Source organism: Meleagris gallopavo, chromosome 1 (assembly GCF_905368555.1).
Source record: "Meleagris gallopavo chromosome 1, MGAL_WU_HG_1.1, whole genome shotgun sequence".
In the NCBI taxonomy this organism is placed as follows: domain Eukaryota; kingdom Metazoa; phylum Chordata; class Aves; order Galliformes; family Phasianidae; genus Meleagris; species Meleagris gallopavo.
Genome location: NC_139404.1, coordinates 178,079,603 through 178,094,134, shown reverse-complemented (window position 1 = coordinate 178,094,134; position 14,532 = coordinate 178,079,603). Strand labels below are relative to the sequence as shown.

The 14,532-nt window shown below is 45.3% G+C and overlaps 1 protein-coding gene across 1 annotated transcript; it reads left to right on the top strand.

Moving 5' to 3' along the window:
• The first annotated feature begins 1,645 nt into the window (after nucleotides 1-1,645).
• Nucleotides 1,646-13,670, top strand: ACAT1 (acetyl-CoA acetyltransferase 1). Its single transcript, XM_085216254.1, has 12 exons — nucleotides 1,646-1,764; nucleotides 2,130-2,177; nucleotides 4,217-4,334; nucleotides 5,235-5,330; nucleotides 5,866-5,966; nucleotides 7,966-8,109; nucleotides 9,067-9,217; nucleotides 9,976-10,071; nucleotides 10,689-10,802; nucleotides 11,213-11,277; nucleotides 11,887-12,044; nucleotides 13,293-13,670. The coding sequence occupies exons 1-12, from the start codon at nucleotides 1,711-1,713 to the stop codon at nucleotides 13,411-13,413; spliced, it is 1,266 nt and encodes a 421-aa protein (XP_085072380.1). The 5' UTR covers nucleotides 1,646-1,710; the 3' UTR covers nucleotides 13,414-13,670.
• The last annotated feature ends 862 nt before the right edge of the window (nucleotides 13,671-14,532 follow it).

Sequence of the window (14,532 nt, the reverse complement as noted above, 5' to 3'; positions counted from 1 at the left end):
CACAGGCATATGATCTCTACAGATGCAAAGACAGATCCCCACAAAAACAGTGCCTTAATAAATGACTAGAATTGCTTTATTGGCAGATGATCCTTTAGGAGCTCTAAGGACCAAAGCCTTGGGGGAACCTTTCCACAGATGGGATCTATACGTGGGCTGTTCCTCAGCTGGAGGTGTGGGTGCAGCAGCATGACTCAGGGCTCCCAGCCTCTGAAGGGATCTGACACATCTGTGCCATATCACAGTATCATAGGGACTGGAAGGAAACTCTGAGATCACCCAGTCCAACCCCTGCTACCGCAGGTTCCTGCAGCAGGTCACACGGGAAAGCATCCAGGTGGGTTTTGAATCCCTCCAAAGAAGGAGCGTCCACAAGCTCTCTGGGCAGACTGTTCCAGTGCTCTGTCACTCTCACACAAGTTCTTTCTCACATTTTATGGAATTTCCTATGTTGCAGTTTGTCCCCACTGTCCCTTGTTCCGTTGCTGGGAGTTAACGAAGAGAGATTGGCTCCATCCATCCATTTAACTCCCACCCTTTAGATATTCATAAGCATTGATAAGATCCCTCCTCAGGCTGACCAGCCCGCAGTCTCTCATCCTTTCCTCCTAAGGGAGATGCTGCAGGCTCCAAACATCTCCATTGCCGTTCACTGGATTCTCTTCAGATCTTCCCTGTCCATTTCCAACTGGGGAGCCTAGAACTGGGCACAGTATTCCAAATGTATTACTGTTGTCTTTCTTGTATGGTGCTCGCATACATTTTCAGGTTAAAATCTTCAGTTCTTCCTGAATCAGCATCTGCCAGTCCCCGCACCACCTCGAGTACTCTGTTCAGTTTTGGGCACCTAAATACAAAAAGGACATGGAGGTGCTGGAGCAGGCCCAAAGAAGGGCAGCAAGGCTTGTGAAGGGCTTGGAGAATATGGCCTATGAGGAGAGACTGAAGGAACTGGGGATGTTCAGTCTGGGGAAAAGGAGGCTGAGGGGAAACCTTACTGCTCTCTTCCAATATCTGAAAGATGCTTACAGTGAGAGCAGGGCTGGTCTCTTCTCACTGATGACAGGTGACAGGACGAGGGCAAGTGGTCTCAAGTTGTGCCAGGGTAAGTTTAAGTTGGATATCAGGAAAAACTTCTTTACAGAAAGGGTTGTGAAGCACTGGAATAGGCTCCTCAGGGAGGTGGTTGAGTCACCATCCCTGGATGTGTTTAAAATCCATTTGGATGTGGTGCTCAGGGACATGATCTATCAGAGGGTTATTAGAGTTAGGGTATTATGGTCAGGTTGTGGTTGGACTTGATCCTATGATCCTATGAGGCTCCTCAGGCTCCCGCTGCCAGTGAAGCAACGCAGCAAACACCTGCGGCCTGTGCTCGTCCCAACTGGCTCTCCCCTCTTGTCCGGAGACTTTCGGACACCTAGAAATTAAGAAATGCCCACCAGAGGGCTACGAGGGAGCGTTCGAAGGGTCTGCAGCACGACAAAATTCCCGCCGTCCCGGACAGCCCGGCCCGGCCGCGGAACGAGAGCAAGGCAGGGCAGGGAGGCGACGTGTGACAGCGCGGGCCGGCTTCGAGCTCAGCCAATAGCAGGGCAGGAATTAGTCCCGCCTTCAGCCCTTTCACCAATGGGAAGCGGGGAGGGGACGGCGCGCGGCCGCCTATAGGCTGCTGGAGGGGCGGCGGTGAAGGTGACGGCGGGCGGCAGGATGGCGGCGGTGGCGATGCTGGGTCGGCGGCGCGCGGCGTCCGGGCCGCTGCGGGTGAGACGGGGCGGGCGGCGCTGAAACGGAGGGGTCCTTCCTCGTTCCTCCCTTTCGCACGGCCGGCACGGCACGGAGCTGCGGCGGCCCGGCCAAGGTCACCGGGCGAGCTCCGGCACGGGGTGGGGCGGCGGCGGCGGCAGCGCCTCGCGTGCGCTCGAAGCTGGGCGGGCGGGGAGAGGGGCGCGCCGTGCCGCGCTGTGCCGCGCCGTGGCCGCCGTCCGGCCGTCATCCCGTCCGTGTGGCGGTCAGCGCTGTGAGCCGCGGCGCTGCGCCGAGCTGCTGAGTAAACGGCCTTGTCTTTGTTTCTTTTGTCGGCGTTGACTTCGTTGCTCTGAAATTCTGAGGGTGTGTTTATTTTTCAGGCTCTGAAGTATGCGAGCCGCGGCTACGCGTCGCAGCGCACGTTGAATGTAAGTGTGACGTTCCGCGGAGCTGCAGGTCGCTGCCGTGTCTGCTTCTTAAGGTTTTGTCTGCCTTCTGCTGCAGCTGGAGATACTTGCTGGCTCTTCTCAATAGCTGTCCGGCTGTCCAGGGCAGACAGAGATCTAAAACACGCATCTTTCTGCTGCCAGGCCCCTGTGCTGCTCTGACAGGGTTAGCAGGTAGACGTAGTGATGTAACATTTAAGCCAGGAGGCAAAATAATACTGGATCTGTTTTGAGAGACTACCAGGTGTGAAGTTGAATGTCACAGCAGGGTTTAAACTACAGCTTACACATCTGTAATCTAATGGTGCTCTGGCAAAGCCTGGTAAGATGTTTGGTCTTCCAAGGCCTGAGCTGTTAACTCACTAAGTGTAGAGTAAATGTTCATTAAATTGTAGTGGCAGTACCTTCTGTGATGTACAGACCGTGTCATGGGAAGATTCATAACAATATTTAACTCTCTGGCAATTGGTTCGATGCCTTCATACCTCAGTGCAATTGGGTTAAAAACTTGGCCACAGGGAGATTTCTCAGGTCAAGTCATGTAGAGCATGTTTCTCAGGATACTTCTCTGTAAGATAACTTCTTTCTAAGGAGGAGTCTTTACAACCTCTGAGCAACCTGTGCGAGTGCAGAAGCGCTTCCTGGTGTTCAGTGAGAACCTTCTGTGTTCAGTTAGTGTCCATTGCCTCTTGTCCTGGCACTGAGCACCACTGAAAAAGCCTGGCTCCATCCTCTTTTTACCCTCCCTTCAGATATTTTGCTTGTTGAGATACCTCCGAGCTTCCAGGCTGAGCAGTGCTGGATATTCCAGCCCCTTAACCACTTTTGTGGCCCTTCACCAGTCTCTTTCCATGTCTCTCATACTGGGAGACCGAGAACTGGACCCAGCATTTCTCGTGTGGCCTCATCAGTGCCAAGCAGAGGCTGCTTACTGATCTCCAGTTGGACTTTGTGCCACTGATCACCACTTTCTGCTCCCAGTCTTTTAGCCTTTCTGGACCCAACTGTCTTCCCATCCAGCTCGTACATCACCAGCTTCTCTATGGGGACCTTAAGAGGGATGGTGTCAAACCCTCACTGAAGTTCATGTAGACAGTATCTACTGTTCCCACCACGTCCATCAGGCTCATGATTTCATCACAAAGGTTTATCAAGTTGGTTCAGCATGACTTCCCCTTGGTGAATCTATACTGATAATTTTTTTGTTGTTGCTTATGAGTCTGGAAATTGTTTCCAGAATGAGCTGTGCCATCACCTGTATTAAGACAAAGTTCACTGGCCAAAGTTGCAGCCTCCTGGAGGATGGGAGCACTACCTGCTTTCTTCCTGTTCGTAGGCATCTCTCCCAGTTATTTTGACCATTCAAAGATCTTTGAGAGTGACCTTACCCTGGCAGCAGCCAGCTTCCTCAGCACTTGTGGGTGTGTCTCATCAGGGCCTATGAGCTTAGAAGTGTTCAGCTGACTCAAGTATTCCCTGACCTGATTCATTTCCACCAAAGATGCATCTTCCTTGCTGCAGCCTTTTAGCCTGGCCTCTAGGACCTGGGATTCCCAAAGGGCAGCCTTGTTGGTGAAGGCTGACGTGAAGGAGGCATTCAGTAGCTCGGCCTTTCCCAGCTTGGGCCCCTCTTCCCTCCCGGCTCTGGGATTCCTTCAGGCATCACCTGCCCCAAAGCAGAGCTCCATGCATTCCAGCTGTTCCCTCATATAAAGAGCAGATCCTCCTCGTCTGCCCATCCTGTCCTTCCTAGGGAGCCTGTATCACTGCAGTCCTCAGAGCCATCCCATCACACTCTGTCATCCCAACAAGGTCATAGCCCTGCAATGGTGCACTGGTCCCAAATTCCTTGTCTTTGTTCTTTGTTCTGCATGCACCAATGAAGATAGTTTTGGTGCTCTGTGCTGCTTACTGAATAAAAGGGGAGCTGTGACATGAATGAAAGAGTAAAAGGATAAACTTTGGGGTATATGTGCATGTGTAAAGATACTGTGACTTTTACTCCATGCTTGTTCTCATAGGAAGTGGTGATAGCAAGTGCTGCAAGGACACCCATTGGATCTTTCCAAGGCTCTCTTTCATCACTGCCAGCTACTAAACTGGGTTCCATTGCAATTAAGGGAGCAATTGACAGAGCAGGTACATGTAAATCTGTTTGCATGAGAAAACCTCATACAGCTCTGAATGATACCAGTCTGTGTCTTTTGGTTTGAAGTTGCTTGGTAAAACAGACTTTTCTGTTGGTGTTCCTCCCCCTCCCCCATAGCACTTTTAAGGCTTTAATCTGTAAATGGTATTTAAATAAACCTGCCTGTTGGACTCTGCTTCTGCCTACAAATGCTGCTTCTAAGAGCAAACTGACACTTAGGAGTATCTCTGGTGTTCCCAATTGCATAGAACATGCTGATTGCTTGTCTGGGGTGTAGTTTTATGACACTCCTAAGCTGATATGAAGGCTGCTTGTTGCTGAAACCAAGGGTCCTTCCTTTCCCTGCCCATTTTTACATGGTACTCCTGACACCCTTGTGAGCCTGTCCGTAGCTTTAAGTCGGCCAAAAAGTCAGTTTGGAGGAGAGGAGGGTTAATTTTCTTTGGCTTCTTGAAACAGCACATTACAATAAGTGGAACACCAGGACTGTTGCATGGGCAGCAGAGGGAGAGAGAGCACACCTCTTCTGTCTGGGGACAGCTGGCTGCTCTCTGCATTGAACAAACAGAGCTGTTTCTTTGGACATTGTTGTCACAGGTAGAAAGTTCTGTGCATTTAACCATCCACAACAGTTTTGTTGATCAGGTGACTGGTGAGACTTGGAAATGTTTCCTTGTTCTGAGAGCTGCTGAGGGAATTCTCATGTGAGATCCCCAGTTCAGTGTGCCCTATGAATATGAGGATAGAGGTCTGGAATGCTTTTAGCACACAGGTTGGACATGACACGTTTTGTCTCTTTTCTATAGGATACTTTTTAATGGGAAGGTTCATAACAGATAATTTCATCTTCTGTGCGAAGAATCCACAATCAAACCACGTTTGTTTTCTAGGTATCCCTGCAGAAGAAGTGAAGGAAGTGTATATGGGTAATGTCTTGCAGGCTGGACAAGGGCAAGCTCCAGCAAGACAAGCGGTGCTGGGTGCAGGTATGCATTGTGTCGATTCTGGGTTTAAAGGTGGTCTTTTCTTCACGTGGACAGCTGCTAATGCTACTGGGGATGACTGAGCTGGGAGTTAGAGCAGGGAGGTGCCCAGCCTCCCCGCAGGACAGGCTGCACACTTGTTCCCATGCAGGCCAGAGGCTCACTCTGTGTTGTAGTGGTGTAAGTGGGCTTTGTGGCGCGTGCTCAGCCGTCACTTGTCATGTGCACAATGGATGTTATTGCCTACAGCCTTTGTAGAACCTGGAGAGGCTGAAACCATGTCATACTAATGGTAGATGTTCTAAATGATCTTTGAGCGATTCTTCACTTGCTTCCCATCTTACCACTTGAGTCTGTTGTCTGAAGGGTAGAAGCAACAGCAGCCTCCAAGGACAGTAACGAGGGGTGAGGGTGCATAAACTGCCTGAGCTGGACACTGGCTTAAGTAGAATTGATCCCGTATGAAATATTGTTGAAACACCAATCTAATGTTGTCCCTTTAGATAATGCAATTGTTTGTACAACTTACCTGACTTAGGTTTACCCATCTCCACTGATACTACAACTGTCAACAAGGTCTGCGCTTCAGGAATGAAATCGATCATGATGGCAGCCCAGAGCCTGATGTGTGGCAGCCAGGTATGTGGTGTCAGTGCTGCTCTATGGAAGGGACACACAGCTGACCTTGTGCATCCTGTCCTGTGATGGCTGTGGTCTTGGATTTGGGACTATGTTTTGACTTGCAGTAAGAAGCTAATGAGTGAGGTTTGTTAAGGTTACACAACCTTGATTTTTTTTTACAGTAATTTAAATACGTTTTGTTTTGAAGCAGACAAGAAAAGGCATTGCAGTGTGGGAATTGTCAGATTTATTTTCAGAGCTGAGCAAATAAGGTGGATTTACTTTGTACATAAGTCCTTTCTACCTCCTTTCCTGTAAAATGTAGGGAATTTTTCAGGCTTTTTCATTTGAAAAATATCCAGAGTGTTTTTCTAAACTTAGTGTTTGCTGGGAGAGATCTCATCTTGACTTTCACATATTTTGATCACTTAAATGAAGTACATTCCCATGTTAAAGCAGTGTTGTTTCTAAGTATTTTAAAGATGTCTCAGGCTTTTCTGTTGCTCTCAAAGAGGCTGAAACTATCTGTTGTTGCTGAATTGTTCAAGAGCTGGATGGAGGAGAATTACTCATCTCTGTCCACTGTATTCTAAGATTCTCTAAAGTAAAGATATTGTCAGTTCAAGGTGTATTTTTAGTTTACAGAATCAATGGCTCATTAGTGGGAACTGTACTTAATAATTATATATCTTGTTTACCCAAGGGCAAGTGTGAAATATTTGATTTTCTCATCCCCCTTGTGAAAATACCAGTATTTTTCAGTTGGGCAACCACTTACTGGTTAGGCCCTGCTATGCAGAGAATGACACTTCACCCAGTGCCTGCTGAGCTTGGTGCAAGGCTTTTCACTGGACTTTGAATCAGGTCCAGCACTTCTGTGCAAACAGCTCTGCTCGGATTTAGTAGCTGACATCTGCTGAGTCCATCGGAGTTGTCACGCTCTGGGTTTATTTGCTGGGTGCTCTGAAAAGAAGTGGACTTTTCAGCTCTGCCCATGAGACATACAGTGCTGCCTGGCTCAGCACGTGCTGCTGCTGCTCGGTGTGCCCTCAGAGCTCCACGCTGCGGCTTGTTTGGATGGGTTTTGTTCTTTCTTCCTGGCTGTGGGTTGGGAGGTGTTTGTGGTGTGAGTGGATGACAGCTCCCAGAGGCTTGAGTCAGCGTACACTAAGGACTGTATAAACAGTTGCCTTAGCTCCAAGTCTTTTGCCTGATGGAGTTGAAATGCCAGGGACTCCTGTTCCTCCTGTCTATCGTTGCCATATCTCAGCTGCCTTTCCATTAGCTGCCTTTCCACTTTACTGCCTTTCTAGTTTATTTCCAGCCTTCTCGGTTTTGTTTTCTTTGTTACTACACGCTGCCATTCCTGGATTTACTTTATAATCTTTTCTGAACTAAGACATTCTTTTTCCAAACCTGAATTGAAAGACCTAGTTACTACTTTTTTTCATGTAAAATATCTTTCGAGGTTGTATTAACAACAATACTGAACTCTCCGAGAATGATGCTGCTGTGTTTGCATTTTTCCTATGATTATTTGTATCACAAAAAAGCCATGCCATTAAGGACACAGCTACTCTTACATGTGAGATGTAAGAATGTTGTGTGAAGCTTCAGGTAATTTTAAACCTCGGTCTTTCATTGGCTCTCTTAGATTCTGACTGCTGTGGAGCTGCTCATGAAGAACAAATGAGAAATTCAGAGAAAAATGAAGTGTTTAAAATAAAATTTGTGATGTGATCTTGGAGGCTTTTGAATTAGAAGCGCAAGAGGCTGACATGGCTCTTGCAGCTTTCCAAAGTGATGCACCAGACAGAAGTCTGGCTGTTCTGTCAGCGTGGGTTAGCTCGCTTCAGCTGTTTGCTTTTAAAATGAATAAAGGAGCCTTTTATTCCTTTTCCTCCAAGAGTCTCTGGAAATGCAAAGTTTCCACTCAGTATTTTCTTAGCATCAGTTCCTGGATGAAGTCATGTAAAACTCACAGCATTATTGATAACCTCAGCTTTTGTTTGAGCAGGATGTAATGGTTGCTGGTGGAATGGAGAGCATGTCCAATGTTCCCTATACAATGAGCAGAGGATCGACGCCTTACGGAGGAGTTAATCTGGAAGACCTGATTGTAAAAGATGGACTTACAGATGTTTATAACCATATCCATATGGTAAATATTCCTGCAGTGTTCTGAAGTATCAACCGTTGGGCTCATGCAGCTGGAAATGAGTAATGTACCTGTAATGGAGAGACTAGATGGAAGGCTGAAATGGGGTGGAAATGTGTGTTCATTTTTCTTTCTCATTGAAGTCTGAGTAGCTTAGAGCAGGGGTTAAAGGAGACAAGGGGTTTCTTCCACCTGCGGGTGGGTTTTGCTGTCTCAGTGGGTGGGAGCAGTCAGGTTGCACGATGCCTTTGAGGATGGCCACTTCTGCTTCAGCGGATTGGTTCTTATTTTCCCTCCCCCAGTGTACATATCCCAGATCTTCTGTTAGAAGGTTTGAGTCAGCTGATACGCTTAGCTCAGCAGCGTGATACTTTGGACAAAACAGTGCAAAGTGAGGGAGGGTTCAGAAAAGTACTAATCTGGTATGGAGAGAGTAAAGAACAAGCATCAGGAGGGAACAGTTTGAAAGGATAATGACTGTTTTCAGTGCTTCTGTGTGTGCTTTATTCTTTATCAGTAGAGTGCACTCTACCTATACTGTTGGCTGAACACCTCTCATGCATTTCAACTGAAACAGCTTTTGATTGAGAGGCTTTTTGGAATAGACGAGCTAAGAATGGCATAAGAACACCAGTAAAATGATGCAAACACACTGTTTGTGTGTTCTCTAGACTCTGGAGAAGTCAGCCTTTAGAACTTCTGCATGCAGTTTTTTATCTTGGAAGAACCTTGTGTGGAGTGTGCCTTCCTTCGCAGCATCATCATCTGCATTCAGAGCACATGTACTGAATGTGAAGCTGGTATCCAAAGGCAGAAGTTTCTGGTTGGTCGTGACTGTGCAAATCAGAAACGAACACCAAATTTCAGTCACATTCAGTTCTGAAAATGCTGGTTTTTCAGTTACGTTTCTCGTTTGTATCTCCTGGAACACCAAATGTAACCTGTCTGTTTTTCTCCAAGGGCAACTGTGCTGAGAATACGGCAAAGAAGTTCACTATTTCACGAGAGGAGCAAGACACGTATGCCATAGGCTCTTACACTAAGAGCAAAGCAGCGTGGGATTCAGGAATTCTCAAAAAAGAAATCGTTCCTGTCACTGTCTCAAAAAAAGGTATTGTGGAAGGGTGTGATGAAATGAGCTGTTTCTCCTTTGAAAGCTATGGCAGGGTCTGCGCTCAGTGCCAGTTATGCTGAACGTGCACACTCACACGTGTGTTTATACATATTTGTACCTCAGATGCAAAGAATTTACTGCTATGCAGACTTTTTGCTGAACAGCAGTCAGTTGTCTGTATCTGCTTATCTATTTCTTTTCCTTTAATGTTACATGCTGTAACTTCTTCAAGGGGATGACTGTGTACTAAATTCAGGTGGAACAGATTGATGACATGTTTGAATCTCTCTGTGAATTACCTTCAAGATCTGTTCTTGGTCCCTTTCATTTCTTTCATCAAAAAATATAAATGATCTGCTGTGAATAAATGACATGAAGGAGTTTAGGAGGAAGTTTTTCACACAGAGGATGGTGACACACTGGAACAGGTTGTCCAAGGAGGCTGTGGATGCCCCATCCCTGGAGGCATTCAAGGCCAGGCTGGATGTGGCTCTGGGCAGCCTGGGCTGCTGGCTGGCGACCCTGCACGAAGCAGGGGGGTTGAAAGTCGATGATCACTGTGGTCCCTTTCAACCCAGGCCATTCTATGATTCTATGAATTTCTTTCATTTTCATTCATTTTTGACATGTGTAAGTAAGTTTACATTTTTTACTGAAATAAGTTGTTTAAGTTAGAGAACCTTTAATCCATGTACTATGTTAGAATGTTTGAGAAAGGACTGCACACATAAAACTAAACCAAATCTGAATTTCAGGAAAGCCAGACACAGAAGTGACAGAAGATGAGGAATACAAGCGGGTTGATTTTAGTAAAGTTCCAAAGCTGAAAGCTGTTTTCCAGAAAGAAAACGGTAAATATTGTTAAATCAAGTGCTTATTCTTTTACTAAGTGCAACAATGCTCTTTCAGAGTGAACAGTGCTGTTCACCAGATCTTGAATACACAGCAGTAATCTATGACCTTTTCAATGCCTGCCAAAGAAAGATCCTACCAAGAAGTCCAAGCTTGGTGTCACAACAGCACAAACTTGCTTCAAACGAGAAGAACCTGCACACCAGTGAAAACCTCTGTTTTGTGCATTTACATTGAAGACTGAAACAGCTGGCCTTGGTCACCACAGCTATAAGCTCCTGGTGTGCCTGCACATCGTGCCCTGTTGCCTCCCTACGCCTGTAGCTAAGGAACCTGGCCAAAGCAAAGCTGGCATTGCAGCACACACGTTTGTGCTGGAGTTCTGTGTTAATGCTGACAGCGCTGCCAGTGCAGAAGGCATGGTCTGAACTGCTGTTCAGATGTAGCTTATGAATACATGCGATGGTTTGATTAAACAAGTATTTAAAAAAACAACAACTGTTGGTTCTCTCAGTGCAACAGCTGTTATGCTGAGACCTTGTAAGGCTGAAGGGTCTACAGGATCTACCTGAGCTATCTCATCTGCCCCTCTGTTAAAACGTGTTGCCTTTTCTAGGAACAGTTACAGCTGCCAATGCCAGTACTCTGAATGATGGAGCAGCTGCTTTGGTTCTGATGACTACAGAGGCAGCCAAGAGACTGAAAGTTAAACCACTGGCACGGGTAGTTGGTAAGGTTTCTCTTTTCTCATCTTTGAATAGGGAAGTGGAAAATATTCTGATGGTGCAATCTGCCTGGCAGTCCTGTTAGTCCCTTCATGCATGGAGCAGAGGACGCGTGCCTGTAGGCATTATGACTGCATCTGCTCAGTATGGGCTTCGAAATGTCAAGTGTCATAGCAGCAGGCTTTTGACCATTGGACCATGTGGAATAATTCTAAACATCTGAAAATAATGTCAAGTTGTGCACTTAAGGCACTGAGTTTTATGTATATTATCTTCAGGAACCGTTACACTCAGAATTTTTCTCTCTTATCTGGGTTTACTGCTTGCATAAATGAAACTAATGTAAGGTAAAAACAAGAGGTATATAAACAACAGCTTTTGTGATTTATTTTTTATTTTTTTAATATTTGCACAGCTTTTGCAGATGCCGCTGTTGATCCTATTGACTTTCCCATTGCACCTGCACACGCTGTTCCCAAGGTAGGAATAAAACAGCTTCTTTTTCAGAAGACAGCAAACTTCCTCAGCACTGCACTATCCCTCAGTGTACCTTCCTCTAGCACTGAAATTAAATAGGCTTTGCAGAGGATTAAGGCTAGAGTGCAGATTTTAGAGAGACAGACTTCACACGTATTCTGAGAGCACCTTGTTTTACACTCTCACCAACTTTTAGCCTTGTTTTCACTTTTAAAGTTTTCAAGCAATTATGACCAGAAGGCAAAATAAATGTGATTATACAAGTACAGACTACCCCAGAGAGGAACTAAATGCAACTGCATGCAGTATTGTATCAGTGTGCAGTGTGTGGTGATGATGTGTACTTAGTAGAAGTATGATGAAAATGTATTCTTGGGATAATCTCCATTTCTGCTTTTGTGAGAACTCAAGTTTGTGCTCCAGAGCCTCGGTTTTGCTTTTTCCCCATCTGACAAAGTGCTTCCGAAATGTGAGCTCTGATCTCTTGCTTGGCATACAGCACAGGGACTTGCTGTCTGCAGTTTGAATTCACAAAAATCTTAATTATTTCTATAAAATACTTCAGCTTCCTAGTTTTTTCACAGCAATAATCACTTTTATTACCGTTTCTAGATTCTAAGTGAGACAGGTCTGAAAAAAGAAGACATCGCAATGTGGGAAATCAATGAAGCCTTCAGTGTTGTGGTGCTGGCCAATATTAAAATGCTGGGTATCGATCCACAAAAAGTAAATATCAATGGCGGCGCTGTCTCTCTCGGGCATCCGATAGGGTATGTAAACAAGCATTCTTTTTTGGCTACACGGAGGCACTTTTTTCTACATGCTGCTGATGTATTTGATTCCGTCTTCAAATTTAGTGCAAGTAGGAAGGCTAATAGCAATTCAGTATCAGGTACGTGCTGACTGAATTCAGGTGTTACATTTCAGGGTACCTTCAAAAAGCATCATCCCATTTTTTTTATCACAGGTAGTTATCACCTGCTGTTAAGGAAAGCTTGCTTGGTGCCACCAATTAAAATAAATCACTAATATCACTGAATAAGCAGCAATAAATAATCAACCAGTTAAAGTAGTAAAACTTACAGGTACACTTAACGAAAATAGCATACGATATGGTGTGAAGACTTTTCCTCCTATCAGCAAAGTCAAATTCCAAGTCTTGTCAAAGCACTCCCAGCAGCAGATCTAAAACACTGTGGTCACCTAATGCAGCAGATGAGGGTGGTCTGGGGGATGTTTGCTCTGAAGTTCTTTCCTCAGGTTATGGAAGTTCCCTGCTGTGTTCCCCAGCAGCTGCAATGTGCTGTGGCTTAAGTACATCCCAGTAATCCTCCTTAAGGGTGAGCATGCTGCAAGGTCCAGGAGGACAAATCCCCTTCCAATCTACTAAATAGAGAGGAGAAGTAACTGCATTGTACATGAAGAACCAGTAGGAGTACTTCATCATGCAGAAGTTTGGTGGCAAAGCTGTAGTCAAGACATAATCCCTCAACATGTGCTGTTATCTCCTTCATAACATCAGCTCTGATAAAGAAATATGACCTTTGTCTCTAAAAAGGAGATTTCTACAGTATCATGACAGAATTTAAATGTCTGATTTTGCAGGAGCTGGATCAGTGCACCATATCACATTACAGCAAGTTGAAGCCAGAGAAGAAACTGAAAGGAATAATTAGTATTGATTTGGTTTTTAGTGGAAGAGATCTAGTATTAATTACCTTCTTTGAAAGAGCTCTGATAATTGATATTATGTCACACATAGAGTACTTAGAGGTGATTTCCTCAGCAGTGGCTGTGCACACATTAAATCTCTCCTTTTTAAGTACTGTACATGGAGAAAAAGAACCTGTGTTGTTTCTAACTGTAGAAAAAAGGGGTTGTTTGATCTTCTGTTGGTTCTGTGCTCTTGTTTTTGTTTCCTCCCAGGGATTGGTGCTGTATTCTGCCAGCAATCTTGAGCAAGTCAAATTCAGAATCTTCTTCAAACTAAGACGTAAATGTTTTTTTCTTTTATCTAGAATGTCTGGAGCGAGAATTGTCGTTCACATGGTCCATGCACTGAAACAAGGGCAGTATGGTCTTGCAGGAATTTGCAATGGAGGAGGAGGTGCTTCTGCAATATTGATAGAGAAGCTGTAGGCCCAAACAGTTGCTGGAAAAAAAAAGCCTTACAAAATCTGTGATCAAAGCGATGAGCAGCAGCTGTTGCCTCTTATCAGTAAGTGGGTGAATTTCTCAGCAGCTATTCTAAAATTCCCAAAAACATCATTGATTATTGATACAGACAACTGGGCTTTTATACCTCCAACTCAACACAAGTTTTTATACAGTACAAGCAAAAAATGTGAAATCACAATAATGTATCAAGAGCTGACAATAAAGAATGTTGATATTAACTCCTCTCACTTGTGGTTTCTCGAGTGCCACCACGTTCTCTCAGTCCCATTGCCTCCTGTAGTGCTCTTATGACCTGACAGTGTAAAGTAGGCTGGGAGCCAGGGTGGTGTGACTTACTTAGAACTGCAGGTACTGACAGAGCACAGTTAAGGGTGGCCTAACATCAGAATGCTGCTTCTCCTGTTTTGCTCCCGTGACCACCTGTGGTGTACACGCTTCTGTCACTACGCAGAACAGAGGCAGGTTCAGGCCTACACCTGTGCAAGTGCTGTTCCCTCCTTCAGTAACCCTGCCCGTGCCTGGCTGTACTCAGGAGCTCACAGTTATGACTTCAGGGAAACTGAGCTAAGCATTTATTTTGTAAGTATGGGGAAATAGGAAAATATCTTCCTGCAGAGTGAATCTTGTTCAGGACTACAGGGAGGAGTTGATGCAGTTTCTTCAACACTTTTTGCCAGAGGGCAGAAATAGGCTATTCCCCCCATCTGTTCTAATCCTAAAGCCTATTTGCCGCTTGCAGAAGAAAAACACTCAGACACTCCCCCGTTTCTTAGCTGAGATAGAGGACAGCTGCTTTCTTCCCTTCGCATATGTTTCAGCAGGAAATCACCTTTACCAAATGACTGCCTTTAAATTTGCTTCCACTAAGGAAGGGGAATAAATACTTTGGCTTGGCTGTGAGGGGTGCTGGTTTTGTGATGTTTTCTTTTTCTCTTCAAAGGAACATACTTGAAAAGGTAGCAAACGTGCAATGGGTTTAAATGCTACATAGAAAGAAGGAAAGTAACCTTCATCCACACTTTGTTCTTCTAAATGACACCCGCCCCAACCACAGCAGCTTGGGAACTTTTTTCTTCAAAG

Bases quoted from the DNA above. Each gene is read 5' to 3' on its own strand.
- ACAT1 (XM_085216254.1), top strand. From the start codon at position 1,711: ATGGCGGCGGTGGCGATGCTGGGTCGGCGGCGCGCGGCGTCCGGGCCG. The intron at 5,331-5,865 runs GTATGCATTGTG...TACCTGACTTAG, and splicing joins ACAAGCGGTGCTGGGTGCAG to GTTTACCCATCTCCACTGAT. The intron at 5,967-7,965 runs GTATGTGGTGTC...TTGTTTGAGCAG, and splicing joins GCCTGATGTGTGGCAGCCAG to GATGTAATGGTTGCTGGTGG.